Source organism: Oncorhynchus kisutch, unplaced genomic scaffold (genome assembly GCF_002021735.2).
Source record: "Oncorhynchus kisutch isolate 150728-3 unplaced genomic scaffold, Okis_V2 scaffold3147, whole genome shotgun sequence".
NCBI lineage: Eukaryota > Metazoa > Chordata > Actinopteri > Salmoniformes > Salmonidae > Oncorhynchus > Oncorhynchus kisutch.
Window position 1 is genome coordinate 361,400 of NW_022265092.1, and position 12,662 is coordinate 374,061.

General features: G+C 42.5%; 1 protein-coding gene across 15 annotated transcripts in view; it reads left to right on the top strand.

The window, feature by feature from the left end:
- LOC109884542 (ankyrin-3) overlaps positions 1 to 12,662 on the top strand; it is a 196,756-nt gene that overhangs the window by 35,045 nt on the left and 149,049 nt on the right. For all 15 annotated transcript variants that reach the window (XM_031820225.1, XM_031820226.1, XM_031820223.1 and 12 more), the window contains exon 2: positions 11,779 to 11,880. In XM_031820225.1, the coding sequence (XP_031676085.1) occupies positions 11,779 to 11,880 (102 nt within the window). The remainder of the gene's footprint in view (positions 1 to 11,778; positions 11,881 to 12,662) is intronic.

Genomic DNA, 12,662 nt, shown 5'->3' on the forward strand with positions numbered 1-12,662 from the left:
CGGAATGACTCAGAGATAAGGGAAAAGACTGTTTTATATTAGTGTGTTACTGTGGGGGACATGACTGTAGTAGATATGAACATTAACAGGGATGTTACTGTAGTAGATATGAACATTAACAGGGATGTTACTGTAGTAGATATGAACATTAACAGGGAAGGTACTGTAGTAGATATGAACAGGGATGTTACTGTAGTAGATATGAACAGGGATGTTACTGTAGTAGATATGAACAGGGACATGACTGTAGTAGATATGAACATTAACAGGGATGTTACTGTAGTAGATATGAACATTAACAGGGATGTTACTGTAGTAGATATGAACATTAACAGGGATGTTACTGTAGTAGATATGAACATTAACAGGGATGTTACTGTAGTAGATATGAACATTAACAGGGATGTTACTGTAGTAGATATGAACATTAACAGGGATGTTACTGTAGTAGATATGAACATTAACAGGGAAGGTACTGTAGTAGATATGAACATTAACAGGGATGTAACTGTAGTAGATATGAACATTAACAGGGATGTTACTGTAGTAGATATGAACATTAACAGGGATGTTACTGTAGTAGATATGAACATTAACAGGGATGTAACTGTAGTAGATATGAACATTAACAGGGATGTTACTGTAGTAGATATGAACATTAACAGGGATGTTACTGTAGTAGATATGAACATTAACAGGGATGTTACTGTAGTAGATATGAACATTAACAGGGATGTTACTGTAGTAGATATGAACATTAACAGGGATGTTACTGTAGTAGATATTAACATTAACAGGGATGTTACTGTAGTAGATATTAACATTAACAGGGATGTTACTGTAGTAGATATGAACATTAACAGGGAAGGTACTGTAGTAGATATGAACATTAACAGGGATGTTACTGTAGTAGATATTAACAGGGATGTTACTGTAGTAGATATGAACAGGGATGTTACTGTAATAGATATGAACATTAACAGGGATGTTACTGTAGTAGATATGAACATTAACAGGGATGTTACTGTAGTAGATATGAACATTAACAGGGATGTTACTGTAGTAGATATGAACATTAACAGGGAAGGTACTGTAGTAGATATGAACAGGGATGTTACTGTAGTAGATATGAACAGGGATGTTACTGTAGTAGATATGAACAGGGATATTACTGTAGTAGATATGAACAGGGATGTTACTGTAGTAGATATGAACAGGGATGTTACTGTAGTAGATATGAACAGGGATATTACTGTAGTAGATATGAACAGGGATGTTACTGTAGTAGATATGAACAGGGATGTTACTGTAGTAGATATGAACATTAACAGGGAAGGTACTGTAGTAGATATGAACATTAACAGGGAAGGTACTGTAGTAGATATTAACAGGGATGTTACTGTAGTAGATATGAACAGGGATGTTACTGTAGTAGATATGAACAGGGATGTTACTGTAGTAGATATGAACATTAACAGGGATGTTACTGTAGTAGATATTAATATGTATATCACCTGACTACAGTGGGAGGGAGATTGGAGAGAGGTGTATATCACCTGACTACAGTGGGAGATTGGAGAGAGGTGTATATCACCTGACTACAGTGGGAGATTGGAGAGAGGTGTATATCACCTGACTACAGTGGGAGGGAGATTGGAGAGAGGTGTATATCACCTGACTACAGTGGGAGGGAGATTGTAGAGAGGTGTATATCACCTGACTACAGTGGGAGGGAGATTGGAGAGAGGTGTATATCACCTGACTACAGTGGGAGATTGGAGAGAGGTGTATATCACCTGACTACAGTGGGAGATTGGAGAGAGGTGTATATCACCTGACTACAGTGGGAGGGATATTGTAGAGAGGTGTATATCACCTGACTACAGTGGGAGATTGGAGAGAGGTGTATATCACCTGACTATAGTGGGAGATTGGAGAGAGGTGTATATCACCTGACTACAGTGGGAGGGAGATTGGAGAGAGGTGTATATCACCTGACTACAGTGGGAGATTGGAGAGAGGTGTATATCACCTGACTACAGTGGGAGATTGGAGAGAGGTGTATATCACCTGACTAGAGTGGGAGATTGGAGAGAGGTGTATATCACCTGACTACAGTGGGAAATTGGAGGGAGATGTACCACCTGACTACAGTGGGAGATTGGAGAGAGGTGTATATCACCTGACTACAGTGGGAGATTGGAGAGAGGTGTATTTCACCTGACTACAGTGGGAGATTGGAGAGAGGTGGGCAGTGAAATAATAGTAGTTTAGTTTAGTTCCTGGTAGTTAGGGTTAGGGTAGGTCCTGGTAGTTAGAGTTAGGGTAGGTCCTGGTAGTTAGGATTAGGGTAGATCCTGGTAGTTAAGGTTAGGGTAGATCCTGGTAGTTAGAGTTAGGGTCATTCCTGGTAGTTAGGGTTAGGGTCGTTCCTGATAGTTAGGGCTAGGGTAGTTCCTGGTATATCCTGGTAGTTAGGGTTAGGGTCGTTCCTGGTAGATCCTGGTAGATCCTGGTAGTTCCTGGTAGATCCTGGTAGTTAGGGTTATGTTCGTTCCTAGTAGTTAGGGTTAGGGTAGTTCCTGGTAGTTACGGTTAGGGTCATTCCTGGTAGATCCTTGTAGTTATGGTTAGGGTCGTTCCTGGTAGATCCTGGTAGTTAGCGTTAGGGTCGTTCCTGGTAGTTAGGGTTAGGGTAGTTCCTGGTAGTTACGGTTAGGGTCATTCCTGGTAGATCCTTGTAGTTATGGTTAGGGTCGTTCCTGGTAGATCCTGGTAGTTAGCGTTAGGGTATATCCTGGTAGTTAGGGTTAGGGTCGTTCCTGGTAGTTAGGGTTAGGGTCGTTCCTGGTAGGTAGGGTTAGGGTCGTTCCTGGTAGTTAGGGTTAGGGTCGTTCCTGGTAGGTAGGGTTAGGGTCGTTCCTGGTAGTTCTCACGAACAGAACATCAGCTGACCTTCTCACAGACCCAGTCATAGTAGTTAACTTCCTGTTTTCACAGTTTGATTACCAGGCAGAATGTACGTTTCCTACATAGTGCACTACTTCTGACCAGAGTCCTATGGGTTAGTAGTGCACTACTTCTGACCAGAGTCCTATGGGTTAGTAGTGCACTACTTCTGACCAGAGTCCTATGGGTTAATAGTGCACTATAAAGGGAATAGGGTGCCATTTGGGGCTTCACTTCCCAGTCTGATGGCTGATGTCTGTTGATATGCTGACCATCTACTATATGGTATGATAACATGCTTTATGTGTTCTGATCTCATTATTCTCTAGCTACCCGCTGAAACGTTAGGGTCCATGCTTTATGTGTTCTGATCTCATTATTCTCTAGCTACCAGCTGAAACGTTAGGGTCCATGCTTTATGTGTTCTGATCTCATTATCCTCTAGCTACCCGCTGAAACGTTAGGGTCCATGCTTTATGTGGTCTGATCTCATTATTCTCTAGCTACCCGCTGAAACGTTAGGGTCCATGCTTTATGTGGTCTGATCTCATTATTCTCTAGCTACCCACTGAAACGTTAGGGTCCATGCTTTATGTGGTGTGATCTCATTATTCTCTAGCTTCCCGCTGAATCGGTAGGGTCCATGCTTTATGTGGTCTGTTCTCATTATTCTCTAGCTACCCGCTGAATCGGTAAGGTCCATGCTTTTCAGGATGAAGCTTTAGTGTTTACAGCAGTTTACCACCTTAGGCTTTTCAGACACATGTTTCCTCCATTGTATCAGTTGCGGAGAAACAGCACAGAGAGCCCCACACAGAACCCCTGTCATGATGCTGTACTGTACTGGTAACCAGGACAACACTGCCAGACCAGCTGTATGCTTGGCTCTAGTAACCGTAAAGTCCCCTCAGAGAGCCCAACCCCTGTCATGATGCTGTACTATACTGGTAACCAGGACAACACTGCCAGACCAGCTGTTTGCTTGGCTCTAGTAACTGTAAAGTCCCCTCAGAGAGCCCAACCCCTGTCATGATGCTGTACTATACTGGTAACCAGGACAACACTGCCAGACCAGCTGTATGCTTGGCTCTAGTAACTGTAAAGTCCCCTCAGAGAGCCCAACCCCTGTCATGATGCTGTACTATACTGGTAACCAGGACAACACTGCCAGACCAGCTGTATGCTTGGCTCTAGTAACTGCAAAGTCCCCTCAGAGAGCCCAACCCCTGTCATGATGCTGTACTATACTGGTAACCAGGACAACACTGCCAGACCAGCTGTATGTTTGGCTCTAGTAACTGCAAAGTCCCCTCAGAGAGCCCAACCCCTGTCATGATGCTGTACTATACTGGTAACCAGGACAACACTGCCAGACCAGCTGTTTGCTTGGGTGTCGGTATGTAATGAAGACCGTTGTCTAGAACAACCAGAGGCCACTCTGACCAGAGGCATTGCAAACAGTCATAATAGATCACATCACTCAAATGTTATTGGTCACATGCGCCGAATACAACAGGTGTAGACTTTACAGTGAAATGCTTACTTACAATCCGGTTCCCTACTGTGAAGAGTTTAAAAGTAAGACAAATATTTTCTAAATAAAAAAGGAAATAGTAACACAATAAAAACAATTATGAGGCTATATACAGGAAGTACCAGGTAATAACATGGCTATATACAGGAAGCACCAGGTAATAACATGGCTATATACAGGAAGTACCAGGGAATAACATGGCTATATACAGGAAGTACCAGGTAATAACATGGCTATATACAGGAAGTACCAGGGAATAACATGGCTATATACAGGAAGTACCAGGGAATAACATGGCTATATACAGGAAGTACCAGGTAATAACATGGTTATATACAGGAAGTACGAGGTAATAACATGGCTATATACAGGAAGTACCAGGTAATAACATGGCTATATACAGGAAGTACCAGGTAATAACATGGCTATATACAGGAAGTACCAGGTAATAACATGGCTATATACAGGAAGTACCAGGTAATAACATGGTTATATACAGGAAGTACCAGGTAATAACATGGCTATATACAGGAAGTACCAGGGAATAACATGGCTATATACAGGAAGTACGAGGTAATAACATGGCTATATACAGGAAGTATCAGGTAATAACATGGCTATATACAGGAAGTATCAGGTAATAACATGGCTATATACAGGAAGTATCAGGTAATAACATGGCTATATACAGGAAGTACCAGGTAATAACATGGCTATATACAGGAAGTATCAGGTAATAACATTGTTATATACAGGAAGTATCAGGTAATAACATGGTTATATACAGGAAGTACCAGGTAATAACATGGTTATATACAGGAAGTATCAGGTAATAACATGGCTATATACAGGAAGTACCAGGGAATAACTTGGCTATATACAGGAAGTACCAGGTAATAACATGGCTATATACAGGAAGTACCAGGTAATAACATGGCTATATACAGGAAGTACCAGGGAATAACATGGCTATATACAGGAAGTACCAGGTAATAACATGGCTATATACAGGAAGTACCAGGTAATAACATGGCTATATACAGGAAGTACCAGGTAATAACATGGCTATATACAGGAAGTACCAGGTAATAACATGGCTATATACAGGAAGTATCAGGTAATAACATGGCTATATACAGGAAGTATCAGGTAATAACATGGTTATATACAGGAAGTATCAGGTAATAACATGGCTATATACAGGAAGTACCAGGTAATAACATGGCTATATACAGGAAGTATCAGGTAATAACATGGCTATATACAGGAAGTATCAGGTAATAACATGGCTATATACAGGAAGTATCAGGTAATAACATGGCTATATACCGGAAGTACCAGGTAATAACATGGCAATATACAGGAAATAAGAGGTAATAACATGGCTATATACAGGAAGTATCAGGTAATAACCTGGCTATATACAGGAAGTACCAGGTAATAACATGGCAATATACAGGAAGTACGAGGTAATAACATGGCTATATACAGGAAGTACCAGGTAATAACATGGCAATATACAGGAAATAAGAGGTAATAACATGGCTATATACAGGAAGTATCAGGTAATAACATGACTATATACAGGAAGTACCAGGTAATAACATGGCAATATACAGGAAGTACGAGGTAATAACATGGCTATATACAGGAAGTACCAGGGAATAACATGGCTATATACAGGAAGTACCAGTACAGAGTCAATGTGCAGGGGGACCAGGTAGTTGAGGTAATTGAGGTAATACAGTATGATCATGTGGGTCGGGGTAAAAGTGACAATCAGGATATAAAATAAACAGAGTTGCAGCAGCAGATGAAGAGTGTGGAAGTGTGTCTATCTACGAGTGGGTGTTTGTGTGGCATCAATAAGTGTGTGTGTGTGTGTGTGTGTGTGTGTGTGTGTGTGTGTGTGTGTGTGTGTGTGTGTGTGTGTGTGTGTGTGTGTGTGTGTGTGTGTGTGTGTGTGTGTGTGTGTGTGTGTGTGTGTGTGTGTGTGTGTGTGTGTGTGTGTGTGTGTGTGTGTGAGCCTATGTTCTGTGTGTGTGTGTGTGCATATCCGAGTGTAAAACAATATGATAAAGAAATGAATTGTAAAGGAGTCAATATGAATAGTCCAGGAAGCCATTCGATGAACTGTTCATCAGTCTGATGGCTTGGGGATAGAAGCTGTTAATCAGTCATATGGCTTGGGGGTAGAAGCTGTTCAGCAGTCTGATGGCTTGGGGGTAGAAGCTGTTCAGCAGTCTAATGGCTTGGGGATAGAAGCTGTTCATCAGTCGTATGGCTTGGGGGTAGAAGCTGTTCAGCAGTCTGATGGCTTGGGGGTAGAAGCTGTTCAGCAGTCTAATGGCTTGGGGGTAGAAGCTGTTCAGCAGTCGTATGGCTTGGGGGTAGAAGCTGTTCAGCAGTCTAATGGCTTGGGGGTAGAAGCTGTTCATCAGTCGTATGGCTTGGGGGTAGAAGCTGTTCAGCAGTCTAATGGCTTGGGGGTAGAAGCTGTTCATCAGTGGTATGGCTTGGGGGTAGAAGCTGTTCAGCAGTCTGATGGCTTGGGGTAGAAGCTGTTCAGCAGTCTAATGGCTTGGGTGTAGAAGCTGTTCATCAGTCGTATGGCTTGGGGGTAGAAGCTGTTCAGCAGTCTAATGGCTTGGGGGTAGAAGCTGTTCATCAGTCGTATGGCTTGGGGGTAGAAGCTGTTCAGCAGTCTGATGGCTTGGGGGTAGAAGCTGTTCAGCAGTCTGATGGCTTGGGGGTAGAAGCTGTTCAGCAGTCGTATGGCTAGGGGGTAGAAGCTGTTCAGCAGCCTAATGGCTTGGGGTAGAAGCTGTTCAGCAGTCTAATGGCTTGGAGCCTTTTGGTCCCAGACTTGGTGCTCCAGGACCGCTCCACATGGCAGGAGATGTTGAGCTTCATCGACTGTCTGTTTCTTGTTTGAGTATTGCATGAAAGGAACATAGTCTGTGGTAGATTGTGAAATGCGGCATCTTTTTTCTTGAGAAGTCTTTGGCGGGGAGACAGATGCTGTGGGATTATTTCTCCAGGGAGGCTCTACATATCTCCACATCACACTGTTTGTTCTAGAAAGAACAGGTGTTAAACAGATTGACCTCAGAGACAGCCCTGTGAGGAGGGAGGACCCAAGGAGAATACCATTAGACAAAGACGGGGGGGGATTACCCAAGGAGCATACATTCTACAGACAACCTCCTCTAGTGTAATATTCTACAGACAACCTCCTCAACTTTAACATTCTACAGAGACAGTAACCTCCTCTAGTTTAACATTCTACAGAGACAGTAACCTCCTCTAGTTTAACATTCTACAGAGACAGTAACCTCCTCTAGTTTAACATTCTACAGAGACAGTAACCTCCTCTAGTTTAACATTCTACAGAGACAGTAACCTCCTCTAGTTTAACATTCTACAGAGACAGTAACCTCCTCTAGTTTAACATTCTACAGAGACAGTAACCTCCTCTAGTTTAACATTCTACAGAGACAGTAACCTCCTCTAGTTTAACATTCTACAGAGACAGTAACCTCCTCTAGTTTAACATTCTACAGAGACAGTAACCTCCTCTAGTTTAACATTCTACAGAGACAGTAACCTCCTCTAGTTTAACATTCTACAGAGACAGTAACCTCCTCTAGTTTAACATTCTACAGAGACAGTAACCTCCTCTAGTTTAACATTCTACAGAGACAGTAACCTCCTCTAGTTTAACATTCTACAGAGACAGTAACCTCCTCTAGTTTAACATTCTACAGAGACAGTAACCTCCTCTAGTTTAACATTCTACAGAGACAGTAACCTCCTCTAGTTTAACATTCTACAGAGACAGTAACCTCCTCTAGTTTAACATTCTACAGAGACAGTAACCTCCTCTAGTTTAACATTCTACAGAGACAGTAACCTCCTCTAGTTTAACATTCTACAGAGACAGTAACCTCCTCTAGTTTAACATTCTACAGAGACAGTAAGCTCCTCTAGTTTAACATTCTACAGAGACAGTAACCTCCTCTAGTTTAACATTCTACAGAGACAGTAACCTCCTCTAGTTTAACATTCTACAGAGACAGTAACCTCCTAGTTTAACATTCTACAGAGACAGTAACCTCCTCTAGTTTAACATTCTACAGAGACAGTAACCTCCTCTAGTTTAACATTCTACAGAGACAGTAACCTCCTCTAGTTTGTGCTGTGTAATCTCATGAAGCATTCTGGGGTCTCAGCTATATTTATCAGCCATCAGCTTCAGACTGCAGACGCTCAGGCAGTGGGGGGGCATGTGTGTGCAGACTGCCTGCTGCCTGTGGTGTGTGTGGTGTGTGTGTGCGTTTGTGTGACTAGGGTGTGTCAGGATCAGAAATCTTTACTACACTACGGCACTGCACCAAGATCAGATCAGAGAGACACACGTTTCAGCCCAGATATTACTGTCTGTTTACAGGCCAGATATTACTGTTTACAGCCCAGATATTACTGTCTATTTACAGACCAGATATTACTGTTTGCAGCCCAGATATTACTGTCTGTTTACAGCCCAGATATTACTGTTTGCAGCCCATATATTATTGTCTGTTTACAGCCCAGATATTACTGTTTACAGCCCAGAAATTACTGTCTGTTTACAGCCCAGATATTACTGTCTGTTTATAGCCCAGATATTACTGTTTATAGCCCAGATATTACTGTCTGTTTACAGCCCAGATATTACTGTCTGTTTACAGCCCAGATATTACTGTCTGTTTACAGCCCAGATATTACTGTCTGTTTATAGCCCAGATATTACTGTTTACAGCCCAGATATTACTGTCTGTTTACAGCCCAGATATTACTGTCTGTTTACAGCCCAGATATTACTGTCTGTTTATAGCCCAGATATTACTGTCTGTTTACAGCCCAGATATTACTGTCTGTTTACAGCCCAGATATTACTGTCTGTTTATAGCCCAGATATTACTGTTTACAGCCCAGATATTACTGTCTGTTTACAGCCCAGATATTACTGTCTGTTTACAGCCCAGATATTACTGTTTACAGCCCAGATATTACTGTTTACAGCCCAGATATTACTGTCTGTTTACAGCCCAGATATTACTGTCTGTTAACAGCCCAGATATTACTGTCTGTTTATAGCCCAGATATTACTGTCTGTTTACAGCCCAGATATTACTGTTTACAGCCCAGATATTACTGTTTACAGCCCAGATATTACTGTTTACAGCCCAGATATTACTGTCTGTTTATAGCCCAGATATTACTGTCTGTTTACAGCCCAGATATTACTGTCTGTTTACAGCCCAGATATTACTGTCTGTTTACAGCCCAGATATTACTGATATTCTCCATAACAACACTCAGTAATCTGCTGTATCTGCACAATGCTAATCATATAGCCTATCTATCAGACAAACAGTGCACAGGGCCAGCTATAATGTTGGCATGGCATCTGTCTTTCTCTGTCTGTCTCCCTGGCAGGTAGCCAAGGTACTGTATAACAGCAGCAGGAACTACTGTCTGTTAATCAGGGACTACTGTCTGTTAATCAGTGACTACAGTCTGTTAATCAGGGACTACTGTCTGTTAATCAGGGACTACTGTCTGTTAATCAGGGACTACTGTCTGTTAATCAGGGACTACTGCCTGTTAATCAGCAGGGACTACTGTCTGTTAATCAGCAGGGACTACTGCCTGTTAATCACCGAAGACTACTGTATTTTAGTCAGGGACTACTGCCTGTTAATCAGCAGGGACTACTGCCTGTTAATCAGGGACTACTGCCTGTTAATCAGCAGGGACTACTGCCTGTTAATCAGCAGGGACTACTGTCTGTTAATCAGGGACTACTGTCTGTTAATCAGGGACTACTGTCTGTTAATCAGCGACTACTGTCTGTTAATCAGCAGGGACTACTGCCTGTTAATCAGCAGGGACTACTGCCTGTTAATCAGGGACTACCGTCTGTTAATCATTAAGGACTACTGTATGTTAATCAGGGAGTACTGTCTGTTAATCAGCAGAGACTACTGTCTGTTAATCAGGGACTACTGTCTGTTAATCAGGGACTACTGCCTGTTAATCAGCAGGGACTACTGTATGTTGATCAGCAGGAACAACTGCCTGTTAATCAGGGACTACTGTGTTAATCAGCAGGGACTACTGTATGTTAATCAGCAGGGACTACTGTATGTTAATCAGCAGGGACTACTGTCTGTTAATCAACAGGGACTGCTGTATGTTAATCAGCAGGAACACCTGGCTGTTAATCAGGGACAACTGTCTGTTAATCAGGGACTACTGTCTATTAATCAACAGGGACTACTGTCTGTTAATCAACAGGGACTACTGCCTGTTAATCACCGAAGACTACTGTATTTTAGTCAGGGACTACTGCCTGTTAATCAGCAGGGACTACTGCCTGTTAATCAGGGACTACTGTCTGTTAATCAGCAGGGACTACTGCCTGTTAATCAGCAGGGACTACTGTCTGTTAATCAGGGACTACTGTCTGTTAATCAGGGACTACTGTCTGTTAATCAGCGACTACTGTCTGTTAATCAGCAGGGACTACTGCCTGTTAATCAGCAGGGACTACTGTCTGTTAATCAGCAGGGACTACTGCCTGTTAATCAGGGACTACCGTCTGTTAATCATTAGGGACTACTGTATGTTAATCGGGGAGTACTGTCTGTTAATCAGCAGAGACTACTGTCTGTTAATCAGGGACTACTGTCTGTTAATCAGGGACTACTGCCTGTTAATCAGCAGGGACTACTGTATGTTGATCAGCAGGAAAAACTGCCTGTTAATCAGGGACTACTGTGTTAATCAGCAGGGACTACTGTATGTTAATCAGCAGGGACTACTGTCTGTTAATCAACAGGGACTGCTGTATGTTAATCAGCAGGAACAACTGGCTGTTAATCAGGGACAACTGTCTGTTAATCAGCAGGGACTACTGCCTGTTAATCAGAGACTACTGCCTGTTAATCAGCAGGGACTACTGCCTTTTAATCAGGGACTACTGTCTGTTGATCAGCAGGGACTACTGCCTGTAAATCAGCAGGGACTCATGTCTGTTAATCAGGGACTACTGTCTGTTAATCAGCAGGGACTACTGCCTGTTAATCAGCAGGGACTAATGACTGTGTGTGTGTGTGTGTGTGTGTGTGTGTGTGTGTGTGTGTGTGTGTGTGTGTGTGTGTGTGTGTGTGTTTGACTGCAGTATACATGGGTACTAATGTTTTGTCCAGTCAGTGTAGATCATAACCTAGGTGATCTCTGTGTTACAGATTGACAGTAATGCCAGTTACTTGAGAGCAGCCCGGGCAGGGAACCTAGAGAAGGCTTTGGATTACCTGAAGACTGGGGTCGAAATCAACATCTGTAACCAGGTTAGTCCCTAACCATGACCCCTGACCCCTATAACCTAACTATCTAGACTGGGGTCGAAATCAACATCTGTAACCAGGTTAGTCCCTAACCATGACCCCTGACCCCTATAACCTAACTATTTAGACTGGGGTCGAAATCAACATCTGTAACCAGGTTAGTCCCTAACCATGACCCCTGACCCCTATAACCTAACTATCTAGACTGGGGTTGAAATCAACATCTGTAACCAGGTTAGTCCCTAACCATGACTCCTGACCCCTATAACCTAACTATCTAGTCTGGGGTCGAAATCAACATCTGTAAACAGGTTAGTCCCTAACCATGATCCCTGACCCCTATAACCTAACTATCTAGACTGGGGTCGAAATCAACATCTGTAACCAGGTTAGTCCCTAACCATGACCCCTGACCCCTATAACCTAACTATCTAGACTGGGGTCGAAATCAACATCTGTAACCAGGTTAGTCCCTAACCATGATCCATGACCCCTAACCATTTAGACTGGGGTCGAAATCAACATCTCTAACCCAGACAGTCCCTATCCATGACCCCTAAGCTCTGACCCCTTTAAAAAATGTTTTTAAATGTAACCTTTATTTAACTAGGCAAGTCAGTTAAGAACTAATTATTATTTACAATGACTGCCTACAGGGGAACAGTGGGTTAACTGCCTTGTTCAGGGGCTGAACGACAAATTTGAACCTTATCAGCTCGAGGATTTGATCCAGCAACCTTTTTGTTACTGGCCAAACGCTCAAACCACTAAGCTCTGACCCCTGA